The sequence below is a fragment of the Myripristis murdjan genome, chromosome 2 (genome assembly GCF_902150065.1).
Source record: "Myripristis murdjan chromosome 2, fMyrMur1.1, whole genome shotgun sequence".
Lineage (NCBI taxonomy): Eukaryota > Metazoa > Chordata > Actinopteri > Holocentriformes > Holocentridae > Myripristis > Myripristis murdjan.
In genome coordinates, this window is record NC_043981.1 from 10,875,871 (window position 1) to 10,888,102 (window position 12,232).

The window sequence follows — 12,232 nt, forward strand, 5'->3', positions numbered from 1 at the left end:
AGAGAGTATGGGAAACTTGAAATGAGAAGGATCAAGCTCCTACAGAGGAAAATAATAAAAAGCCAGAACGATAGAGAGAGAATGAGCGCGAGAGAGAGAGGTAGTGAGACATATAAAGATAGATCAAACACCCAGTGAAGTAGAGAGGGAGAGTGATTGAGAGGATGAGAGGGAGGAGGAGTGGAAAAGCAGCCGTGATGAGATGGATTCTACTGGACCATGAGATTGATGACTCTGCCTCCGAAAGAGGAGGAGAGACGGTGCGAACGAGGGGGAAGAGATAGAATGGGGGAGGAATACGAGAAAGTCCTGATGAAAAGAATCATCTCACACTGCAAGAGATGGGAAATCTCAAGCCTGATAAAAGAATGAACCGGTTTTATCTCAGCCCTTCCATCTTAAAAACAGGCACAGCCAGCGATAGTGCGAGCATCAATGCACTTTTCAGCACACGCCGTATCTTTAATAGGATCTATGGGATTTCTCGTTCATCATCAGTTATGCGTAGAGAAAATGCATTTCCCAAGTCTGTGTACATCAGAATAAGAACAGAGCCGCCGCGACGTCAAAGGAGATTATGTCTGTCGCAAATAAAAGTCTGTTTGTAAAGCAGTATCAGGTTTACTTTGGCTCTCAAAAATCCTTTGAAGGAGGTATCCATCACTGCCTTGGAAACACAAATAATGCAAATACACACGCAGATGCAAGTTCCCGGTGCGTGTGCAGCATGTGCAATGTGGACAAACGTAAAAGGCAGAGGTTTCGTGGTATTCCATGTTTGGAGCCTAAATGCAACTCCTTATGCACTCTCGGTGTGTCCAATTAAAGCAGCGATTCTCCGAGATGTTGAAACTAGCAGCCGAAATGAAGAGGGGCTTTGTTTTTAGGGAAGTTCCATAAGTGCCACAGCTGTGCCTGTCCGACTAACAGAGGAATAGCTCATTACAGAGTAAAATGTGTCCTCGTGCCAAGTTCAGTCTGAGACTGAGAGATAGAGAGGAGGGTGGTGAGGGAAGAGAGGAAATGGTGGGAGGAAGCCGGGGACTGAAAACAAGGGAGCGGTGCAGAGAATGAGGGAGGATGGTTCTGAAACATTTCCCATGAGGGTGTTTGTCTCTCTCTCTCTTTCTCACTCCTTCTCTCTCTCTCTCTCTCTCTCTCTCTCTCTCTCTCTCTCTCTCTCTCTCTCTCTCTCTCTCTCTCTCTCTCTCTCTCTCTCTCCTCCCTCTTTTTTTCTCTCCTGTTTTCAAACTGCCAGAGTAGGGCTGATTTGCAGGGCTGTGTCTGGTCTAGGGAGGATAAGAGGGAGATAAACAGCGTTTGTAAACAGAAAGTGGTCGGAGCTGAGGAAGAGCAGGCTCTATCAATCGAGTGAGTTTCCTGGTGTATTCACTTTCTTCAAACCTCACAGCTCTTATCAGAGACTGATAGAGTGATAGGGTAACTGGCTATGGCACAGTGCTGTGTGCCTCCCCAGTGGACTGATGATATGGACTTTAATGAATGGAGTGTAGGAAATCTAGTTAAGTGCATCACAGTGCTTTGTGTTAGAAATGCCATTTTAGATGTTGGAAGTTCACCACCAATCAATGTGCTTATCCTCCTTTTGGTATTTCAACAGATATTTTCACATTATACCACCATTTACTCTTTCTTTTCTTATCTTTTTATAGATGCTGTCAAGAAGAGCTGAAAGCATCGCCTCGAAGAGCTGCAATGGAGCACAGTAACACCATGGCCGCAATCGGCAATCTCTGCAGCACTCCATTTCAACTGGAACACCAACATTAGACTGTTGAGCAGTCCATTATCTAAAATTAATGTCAAGTGTATTGCGGAGGCAGCCTCAAGCTGCACCGCCAGAACTAGGACAACCCATGGAGGTGTGGCCTCAACGTTTCCAACGCTGCTGCCACTGGTAACGCCAGCCAAGTGAACAGCAATGCCTTCAAAGGTCTCCTGCTTGTATGTGCTGACAGTGGTGTGCTGGGCAAGCGCTCTGTGGTACCTGAGTGTGTCGCGCCCCTCCACCTCCTATGTGGGCCAGCTGACCATCCCTATTCGCAAGACACCCAAGCTGCAGAAGAACACCACCTTCAGCAACATCCGCACGCGCTCGCTCAACCCGCATGACTTTGGCTACCTAATTAATGAGGCTAAGAAATGCGAGGCAGAGGCGCCCTTCCTGGTGATCTTGATCAGCACCACACACAAAGAGTTTGACGCCCGCCAGGCCATCCGGGAGACATGGGGCGATGAAAGCACATTTGCTGACGTGCGTGTGGTCACGCTCTTCCTGCTCGGCCGCAACACAGATGCCGTCCTCAATCAGATGGTGGAGCAGGAGAGCCAGATCTTCCATGACATTGTAGTGGAGGATTTTATTGACTCTTACCACAACCTCACCCTAAAGACTCTGATGGGCATGCGATGGGTGGCCACCTTTTGCCCCAAGGCTCAGTACATCCTCAAGACAGACAGTGACATCTTTGTCAACATGGAGAACCTCATCTACAACCTCCTGAAGCCCACGACCAAGCCCAGAAGGAGGTATTTCACTGGCTACGTCATCAACGGTGGGCCAATCAGAGACATGCGCAGCAAGTGGTACATGCCCAGGGATTTGTATCCAGAGAGTAAGTACCCGCCGTTCTGCTCTGGCACTGGGTACGTCTTCTCTGCAGACGTGGCTGAACTCATTTACAAAACCTCCTTACACACCAGGCTGCTGCACCTGGAGGACGTGTACGTGGGGGTTTGCCTTCGCAAACTGGGCATCCACCCTTTCCAGAACAGCGGCTTCAACCACTGGAAGATGGCCTACAGCCTTTGCCGCTACCGCAGAGTGGTCACCGTCCACCAAATCTCCCCTGAGGAGATGCACCGCATTTGGAACGACATGACCAGCAAGAAACACCTCAAATGTTAGCAGGACTGTCAGCAGTGGTGCCGGTGGAAGAGTTAGGGAGGGATGAATGCCCTCTTCTCACCTGACTTTCCATCAGTGACACTGGCAAATTCATCACTGAGCTGAAGGAACAGTGCTGATAAACTATCCAGGGCTTTGTCCAGGCGCTGACTGCTTTGCCAGAGGTCTCGTTTGTACAGGGCCGAAACAATTCTTCTCTGTATTATTCCTTGTATTCCTTCACAAAGGTGTTTAAAAAGTGCTACTAAGCTCACACACTCATGTATCGGGCACAAAGGTGGAAACGTGTTGTCCAACAATGTGACAACGCAAGATATTTTTGAAACAAATGAGGCAAAAGTCAGGCAGTGGTACAAACATATTCCCAGCACCATGCAATATTTAATAAGAAATAACCAGACAGGAACCATAGAGGCTCATGCTAAACTGCTCATTCATATAGGGCAAAAATTCTGTCCCCAGCGTATACTCAAACTCCAGAGTAAATACATGCCAACACATTTATTTTAACCCAGACATCATCTCCCTGTCTTGGGTTGATCACCAGTTCTAATTATGAATGTTCCTCATATTATTTCAGTCGATGTACTTTAACCATTATGAAGTGTTATTGTTGGATGTACTACTGTTTGGCACTGCAGCAGCTGTTATCATGGTGAGTTTACATTGTAATGATTCAATGTGCTAATCTTACATACAGGCTCAAACACACGTGCCATGTCGCTCTACTCTAGCAAAGCTGCGGATTGCGTTTGAATGACTGGACCGGTTTGCCTCTGTAAATTCTAACATATTGTTTTCAGAATCAGACATATTTTCTTACAAGAGATCCAGAGATCTTTGTATTGTACATAGATAAAGATGTCCTTTCTCCAAATAGTGGCATTTGCTGCTATCCAGACGGCAATGTGACGATATCAGCTGCTTGCATTCCCAAGTGAATATTACTTCTGTTAATGTGTAATGTGCAGTTATTTGTCTCAGGCAGTGTTGTGAGCAGGCTGCAGACTATTATATTTTCTATTACTTGAACCTGAAGGAGAAACAGGTGTAAGGGCGGCGGGAGTGTATATTGAGAACATATATTACATTTTTGAGTGCTTTCTTCTTTTCAATTACTTGATTAAAAAATGCTTTTATAATACTGATATTTGTATTTCTTGCCGTGAACAACAAAGAAGTTTTTATTCATACACCCTCTGTCTACCCAGTCCTATTAACTGTACGTGCCCTGTAACTTGGTATACCCACAGGCAAATGAGGAAAAGTAATTATGCTCTGAAGTGCCACGGTATGTATGACTGTTGTGAAAACATCAGTCGTGGAAATGAAAGGATCTCATTAGGGTGGCTGTTCATTGGTGCAGCTGCGCTCTGTTTGAAGCAGGTCCTCACTATCAACACTTAGTGCCACTGAACACTCTTTGTGCAGCACTTGAATCAGCGTGGCCATGTTCTTATCCCAGCCAATGTGTGTGTGTGTGTGCAAGCACAGCATGCTTACTGTGTGTGTAAGTGTGTGTGTGATTAAGTCAAATGTAGCATGAGCGTAAAAGGCACATCAATTGCTGTTTTCAGCCATAATTTCTAAACAGGAGAAATGATCAAGCCAACTGGAATCAGGCCCAAAAAGACAGCTTTTTTTTTTTGGATAGGTTTTAGGATAGTTATGTTGTCACTGTCTCTGATTTGTTGGCATTTTTGATACTCCTGGATCAAAAAGTAGATCTATGGGTGAAGCGAATGTGTTTTTGTCATGATTTTGTTGTAGGGATTCTCCTCCTGTTAATACTTTTATTCTTTCGTTGAAAAAAGAAACAAATCACCCAAAGACATGGATATGGCAGCTCACTAATCAGGTATGTGTTGACAGCTCAGCAGCAAAGTGGAATGATTGTAGTCATAAATTCATTAGACACAGAGGAGCTACAGAGGAGCTATGTATGCACGAGCACAGCAGTGTTGTTGTTTTTTTTGTTAATAAAACTATTATTTCGGTTGGAAAGCAGGAATGCAGTGAAGATCCGGTACGATTTTGAAAGGGAAGCGTGCAAATAAAAAAACATCCCAGTTTAAAATACTAGTTTAAATCACAGACTGTGACAGGGATGGTTATGAAAACCTTCCTTTGCATGAGGGTGTCTCACAGATCAGGAGCTTTTTAGCGTGTGTATGGGTATGGGTGTGTGTTGGCCTGCGAGATGTCAAAGAGGGTGACAGTACATCAGCAGCAGGCAACATAATTAGGTACTGTAAATTAGGTTGCTCTTGCCTCTGTGAGACTCAGATGTCTACAGGTGTGTGTGTGTGTGTGTGTGTGCATGAGTGTGTATACATTTGAGATGTGAACCCTTTGTTCCAGGCATCATCATCCAAGGGAGCAGCAACACTCCTGCGGGATTTGTGCCGAGGAAATGAGAAATGTCTTCTGTTCTGTACTTGCAAAGATAAACACAAAATGTGGGAAGCACTTGTGGTAAGGCTCTTTCCTCAAACAGTTTCATTGCAAAGTCATTTGGGAGCTTGTAGGCAGAAAATACACCATTCCTGTTATGACTTTCTCTAATAAAGTATTCCCGGTTGGCGTCTCGGGCTCAAATGCATCCTTTTGATCAGTTTCAAGAACACGTTCTGAACGTAAAATATAATTGGAACGGTTTTACTTCACCGTTTCCGTTTAAGATGCATTTGTTCCCTCGCTTTTTTTTGTGTGTGGGGGAATGCAAGTACATTCAATAAGCGGAGGAATTCAGCTAACGCCCCTCAGCCACAGTTTGTTATCAGTTAATGACTTCATTTACATTACCCACAGCATTCAAGCACAGACCGGCCACAAGTATAGGCTACATGTGAAATAATTGTTATTCACGGCTTTTTATCCTCAGAGCTGTGTTCTGCATCCCACTGATCACCCCCTACGGCATATGCAATTTGATACAATATGCTGAGTAATAGAAAGCCTGCTCTGTAATTGGCTAAACAACCCAGTGGTAGAGCATTTAAAAGGCTAAAGCTTGGGGAAAATGAAAAGCGAGTGATTATTCTGGGGCTTGTGGTAAATGAACCTTATAACGAGCAAGGCGGAGTGGTAGACAATTGGGAACACTCAGATTTCAAAACAAAGCGTCGGAAAGCAAGACTTTGGAGCCTTGAGGATAAAAAAAAAAAACACCACTGGGGCACACAATAGACCTTGGGTTGGCACTGCAGTCTAGTTAGAGGGTGTAAAGACTTGAGGCAATTTTTTTAATGTGGCATAATGTGTTGTAGAAAATACATCCTTTTCGTGAAACGCTCCCAAACGCCCCAATTTTATCCTCGGATGGCTGCAAAAACTTTCTCCTCTGCCATTCGGTTAGCATGACCTCTTCATGGCCTGTCCTTTGAGACCCGGAGAACAGGCCCCATGAGCATGTGTTTGTGAGGAAACAGCCATGGAATAAATTGGCAGTGGAGAGTCTGCCATCTGTGCCGGCGCAGTTATATCAAGGTGAAAGAAAAGGGCTCACTGAGAGCAGCTGGGGAGCCGTTGTTGAAGCCTCGTCTTCCACTATGAGAGTCACAATTCTGCTGCAATAGCATCCAAACGCTCAGCTTCCCTGAAATGATTGCAGTGATTTTGACGGAGAGGCTCGGCTTTCAGCGCAGCCGGAAGTCACCGGTGACACCGGCTGACTGTTTGAGTTGTCGTGTTGCTGTTGATGATTACTGATTGTGACTGTGTGGATGCACACTTTTGTAAATGCCACAGTTGGTTTCTCAGAGGCGAGCGTGAGGCCTCCGCCTGCGCCCCTCTTAGACTCAGAGAGAGCGCGGTGCCACTATCGGAGACAGGCTTGATATTTACTTGCTGCTCACAAAGACCCAAAGGTCATCGCTTGATGCAGTTCGGCAACGAAAAGCACAGATGTTATTTATCTTAGTTCTGTCTGCCAAGTTAAACATTTGATAAATATGCATCAAACAAAAGTCGATGCGGGATGGAAACTGCGCCTGAGCCAGAGCGTTCAAATTTGTCTTGAAATTGTGTATCGCTTCTCCACAAAACAAATCAATGGCAGAGGCGGAACAACTTGGGTCTGCAGACTTGTGTTGCCCATCGCTTTTTGTCTTTGAAGTGCCGCAGTAATGATGTGCTTGTCACTGGTGTTTTTTTAGATGATTGATCATTCCAAGTACCCGTGTATGAATTTAACCCCTTGTGCAGATCTCTGTACAAACAACTTAAAAATGTAGAACAAATCCTAAGTATTCATATTGAGCATTAATATTGATACCCGCCTTGAGAGATCATCCTTGTCGATGACAGACAGCATTTCGGCAGCATGAATTATTTTCTGTCATCCATAACAGATTGATGGGATTTAAATAGGAAGCATATATCAGGACATGAGGCTGGGGCACCACAAGCACTTGACAGAGATAAGTGCGACACCGAGGCAGAATTTGAATTGCCTGAGAGATAAATTAACTCTTAACGCCCTGGGATGGAAGCCGATCTTTTGGAACTGATGGAGGCATGGCGATCAGCCTCACCTTCATCAGGGAACAGCAGGCTCATATTTATGACCAGCTGCAAGCTGAGATGGATCAGGCTCTCATACAGTATATTTGCATGTCTGAGACTGCTGGGCCTTGGAGTTGAGTCTCATAAATATCTGATGGGCTGGCAAATATATTGGTATTCATGAAGCTGGATCATTCATCTCAGAAAGTAGGTAAAAGTAACGCACACCTTGTGAAGGGCCAATCACATTCCAGGAAGTGTGTCTACCGTGGGCAAGTGGTTTTGCAGCTGTGAGCCGACAGACTTGCTCAGTACCTGCTGTCAGAATTTTTATTATTTAGCTTAGCTGAGGGATGTGTGCCGCTCATATTATCCCTGTCCTGCGAGCCATATGGTATGCACAGGATCTGTGAGGGTGGATGTTTGTTGTTTGTGAAGGTGATCTCCATGAGACTACTGGTGTCACAGTTGTTTTTCCTCTGCTTTTCTTGCATCCAGTAAAACTCTGCACTGCTCACTCAGCCATTCCCGGTACACAGGGTTCAGCGGTTCATGCTGCTATTCGCTGTGTAGCATGGTGTAGCATCGTCTTCATAAATGATGCACACTAACGCATGGGTGTACAACCGTGGTCATGTGCTCATTTACAATGAGGCCCGGAAACTCAAATTTTTATTAACAAATTCTATAAATGGACATATACATCTGGAAGAGTCCTGGTTTCTGTTTCCGTTGAAGGTCGAGTAGTTGCCATTTGTAGTTTGAGTTGGTTTTATGCAGGTAAACAGTCCGTGTGGGGGTCCGAAACTCATTGACACATTGGCCGAAATGTTGTCTGGACCTAAAACAGCTACAAAAACCATTAATGTTTGTGTATTGTGTGGAGAAAAATAAATAAAAAATGGAGCGGAAGTATCGTCCCCGGAGGCCGAATCATCATCAAACGATAGTCAGTGCATTCTGAAATTGTTATTAGGCATAACATCAGTTTAAGGTTTCTGATATTTGCACCAGCAGCTGTTGCATTTTAATGTTAGCAGGGAAACTTTGTCTACATGAATGAGTAGCTCCCGAGGTTGTCGCTAAAAATTCGAGATACTTAGTTTGCCCCCCTGGATTTTGTCTCTCTCTTGATTTGGTACTTCTTGAGCTTAGTGGAGCTTGGAGGAATGATATAGATGAAAACCTGCCGTGGCCCACAGCCTCAGTGTAGAATGCAGTCAGGACAATATTTAATCAGTTATTGTGTACTTTTAGAAAAATGACATAAACGTATGAGGAATTCAAATCAAAGAATTATAGCCACAGCTGAAACACTAAAACCAACCCGTGGAGGGACAAAATAGTTCAGTTATATTATGGATGTAATGCCTCTTAATTTAACTTTGTGGTCCCACCGCTGGGTCCGTCATTACAAATGCATGTTGTGTGTCCAAGCTTTATTCAAAACCACAGTACATCTAGACATATTTTCTCTATTTGATTTAATGGCACAGCCAGAAAAGTGGCGTCTCACTGGGATTGAATATTTCACTCAGTATTAGTGGGATAAAGCTTAAGTGAAGCGTAATGAGCAAATACAAAATATGGACTGCACATTATTATACAGGAGGGAAAACAATGTTGTTGTTTCTAACTTTGAAGCAACTTGGGAGGAGATGTAAGGGGATTTAAAGAGTTGGTAAACCTGGTAAACAAATAGGGATTTTATTATTTAGTAGTATTCTTGAGTATTATCAACATCACCAACCAAGAATTGACGAATCCTGGGAGTCAATAATTCATAAAGTGACGTTTAAAAGGCTGCATTTTTTACAGTTTAATGATGATTTCTACACTCAATGACGATGATACAAACCGTTTAAATGAAAACTGACATTTAGTTTGAAGGGTTGAAAGCCAGTTGAAAATAAATGGAAGATAAGGGCCTGTTTTTTTTTTGTTTTTTTTTTCTTTAAAAGAAATCTGATCCCTACAGGTAAAGTTTGGTGCTTCAAAAATTTTTGCCCGGCCTTGCTTGCTTTCTTCTTCACTGCACAGAGTAGCTTTTAACAAAGGCGCCTCGGTCTTTGCACTAACATCGAGTCGCTGAGTTCGAATTAAGGCTACCACAGCCCAGTGCACAAAGACTTTTAACATTGATTTACCAGCTTTGCTCTCTTTTGTGTCTTATACATCACATCTCCACCTCTGAATTAATTTACTTTCGTCCTGTCAGGCTCTGGCTGCACGATGTCTCTCTGTGGCGGCAGGCTGCGTCTGTAAATACTGAGATTGAAATTGAGCTCCTCAGTCATTAGTCGTGGCTCGAGCCACATTGGCAAGAGCCCCCTGGGGAGTTAGGTGCCTCATTTGGGATGTAATTAATCTCTATTAAAATCACATCCATCTCACTCCTTACCTGACCTACATCTCACATGCAATTTTGCGCTTCAGAACACAAAGTGGCCCAAACATCTTTGAAGAGACAGAGATGGGAGTTAGGGAAGGAGGAAGAGACAGCTACAATGCAGGAGGTAGAGATGAAAGGGTTTTAAGGGAGAGAGGGTGATGTAGGATGGTGATAGATGGCTGAGAAAGGCTCATAATCTCACTTTTGACATGTTCAAGTGTTCTACAAGAATAATGGCAGCCTATGTTTTCCCTTCAACTGCATGCTTGTCAGCGCTTGTCAGGCTTTTCTCTTTCTCAACTCCGCTCTTGCATTTCTCTGTCCTCGCTGCTGTGTCTCCATTCGACTTTACCTTCCTCATCCCTCCCTCTCCTCTCTCTCTCTCTCAAATAATCTAAACCAAGACTAAGCCTTCATCCACTTTATCTGTTTTCCTCTCCTAGCCTCTAGACTCTGTTCTTATTGCGAGGCCAGAGAAATCCTCAGCAGATGCCTGAGAGACTGTTTGGCTGGCTGCACGCTGCTGACAGACAGCGCAGCTTTAAACATGAAAACAAGGCTATTTCGGGCAGACTTTGCAGAGATGGAATGCATGATTTTGTAGACACGCACCAAAAAAAAAAAAAAAAAAAAAAAAAAAAAACAGACATTTTCTTTGCACTTGTTTGACATTTTTCTCCGAACTTGTCAACACAAAATGCTCGGGGAGAACAGCATGGATGAAAAATCCACACATTTTGTTTTGCAGTGGGTTTGTCACAGTGAAGGCTTTTATGTCAAAACATTGCATATACTGCACATGAATTTGCATCATGAAACAGTTTCCATTGATCTATTCCCATTTCACTCTTATGCAGCCAAATATCCTACATTTACTAATTTCCTATATTTCACAGCACTTGCAACTGCAGTTGGTAAATTTGGCGAGGCAGAAATAGCTGGCAATATTCAAGTCATGCAGCGTCAATATTATGCAAAAAGGAATGAATCGAATCACTGCCAATCCAATTAATACCAACTTATTATGGCACTTTTCTTTGACTGAAACAACCTGAATCTTTTGAGGAGATAACAGAAATCCAGAGGTAATTTAATCAGCCCGAATAGCGCCATCATTTCCAATTGGATTAAAGATGCACCCTTTGAGACAAATTCATTCGCTTCCCCTCCTCGAATGATAAAGGCGACGTGAGGTTGATTTTAACTGACAAAGGAGTAGTTCTCTCTTCTTTCTCTCGCCGTGGCTATTTTGTCTTTTTGATGCATATTCTTAGCGTGATGTTGTGTTTGTCTTGCTGTGTCTGGCTGGAGTCTTCACTCAGCCACGGGCTTTTTCATCCCCCTTGTCAGTTTCTCCGTCGGCCGCTTCTATCTGCGGGCCGATAAACTTGTGCTGCGTGTGCGATCCCTGTCTCTATCACGCGACGTCGGGCTGAAAGCGGCCGTACAGCGAAGTGACAGCGTGACGCCCGAGCAGACAACAGATCCTGTGTGGTGTCAGGACCGGTTTTATGTAAAATTCAATCATACCTCAAGTGTCCTGGAGATTAATAGCTGCCATTATTCATACTTGACTCAAGGTGCTGTGTGTGTGTGTCTGTGTGTGTGTGTGTGTGTGTGTGTGTGTGAGCATATAGGTGTGGGTAAGGAGAACAAATGGGAGATTAATATACATACATTTAAATGAGGGTGGAAACAAATTATCTTTACTGTAATTTTGTATCTTGGTTTATTTTTTTGCTCATTTAAACTTGTTTTGACCTAAGTTTTGTACTTACCAGGTGTTTTTGTAAGACAAAATGAATCAGTCAAAAATTAAATACCATGTGGAGGAAACATTAAAAGTTAACAAACTAATTTTAAATGGCCAAATTTAGTCATAAATATAGCTAAGATTACCAGAAAAGCCATCCATTCAGCAATAGTATTATTGGTTTTTTAGCATGATATTTTGCTATTTTTATACTTTAAGTATTTTTGTAACACTAACAATAAAAGTAGAAAAATTAAACCTTAAAAGCTTAAATAACTAACATCAAATGGACAATTTTAGACATAAATGTATAACATAAAATTACATACAGTTGTTACTAAGGATATTACTACTAGATATAGTAGATGTAGTATTATTGATTTGAATTAGCATGTTAGTTCAATAGCCCTGCCTGCTAGTTTGATAGCTAAAGTGCTTGGTTGGAGGTGTCAATGAAGTGGCTAACTCGTTAAATTTACTTTTAACTTTCACTTGAATATATTTTTACACCAAAAATGTTATGTCCACTTAAGTAAAATATCAGTAAAGTAACAGCAGTTTTACTTATTTACTATTAGCATGCTAGTGTGCTAGCCCTGCAAGCTAGTTTGATGCACAGGGTCAATTAAGTGGCTAAAATTTGAAATAATTT

The 12,232-nt window shown here is 43.0% G+C and overlaps 1 protein-coding gene across 4 annotated transcripts in view; it reads left to right on the plus strand.

Annotated features, from left to right (window-relative positions):
• The window catches only part of LOC115370038 (beta-1,3-galactosyltransferase 1-like), a 93,140-nt gene extending 89,121 nt beyond the window's left edge, over positions 1-4,019 (plus strand). For 3 of the 4 annotated variants that reach the window (XM_030066842.1, XM_030066860.1, XM_030066834.1), the window contains one exon: positions 1,674-4,019. In XM_030066842.1, the coding sequence (XP_029922702.1) occupies positions 1,943-2,929 (987 nt within the window). In that variant the 5' untranslated portion in view covers positions 1,674-1,942 and the 3' untranslated portion in view covers positions 2,930-4,019. Of the gene's footprint in view, positions 1-1,287; positions 1,372-1,673 lie in introns of those variants that run through there. The other variant, XM_030066852.1, reaches the window with a different exon arrangement.
• Positions 4,020-12,232: the final 8,213 nt, after the last annotated feature.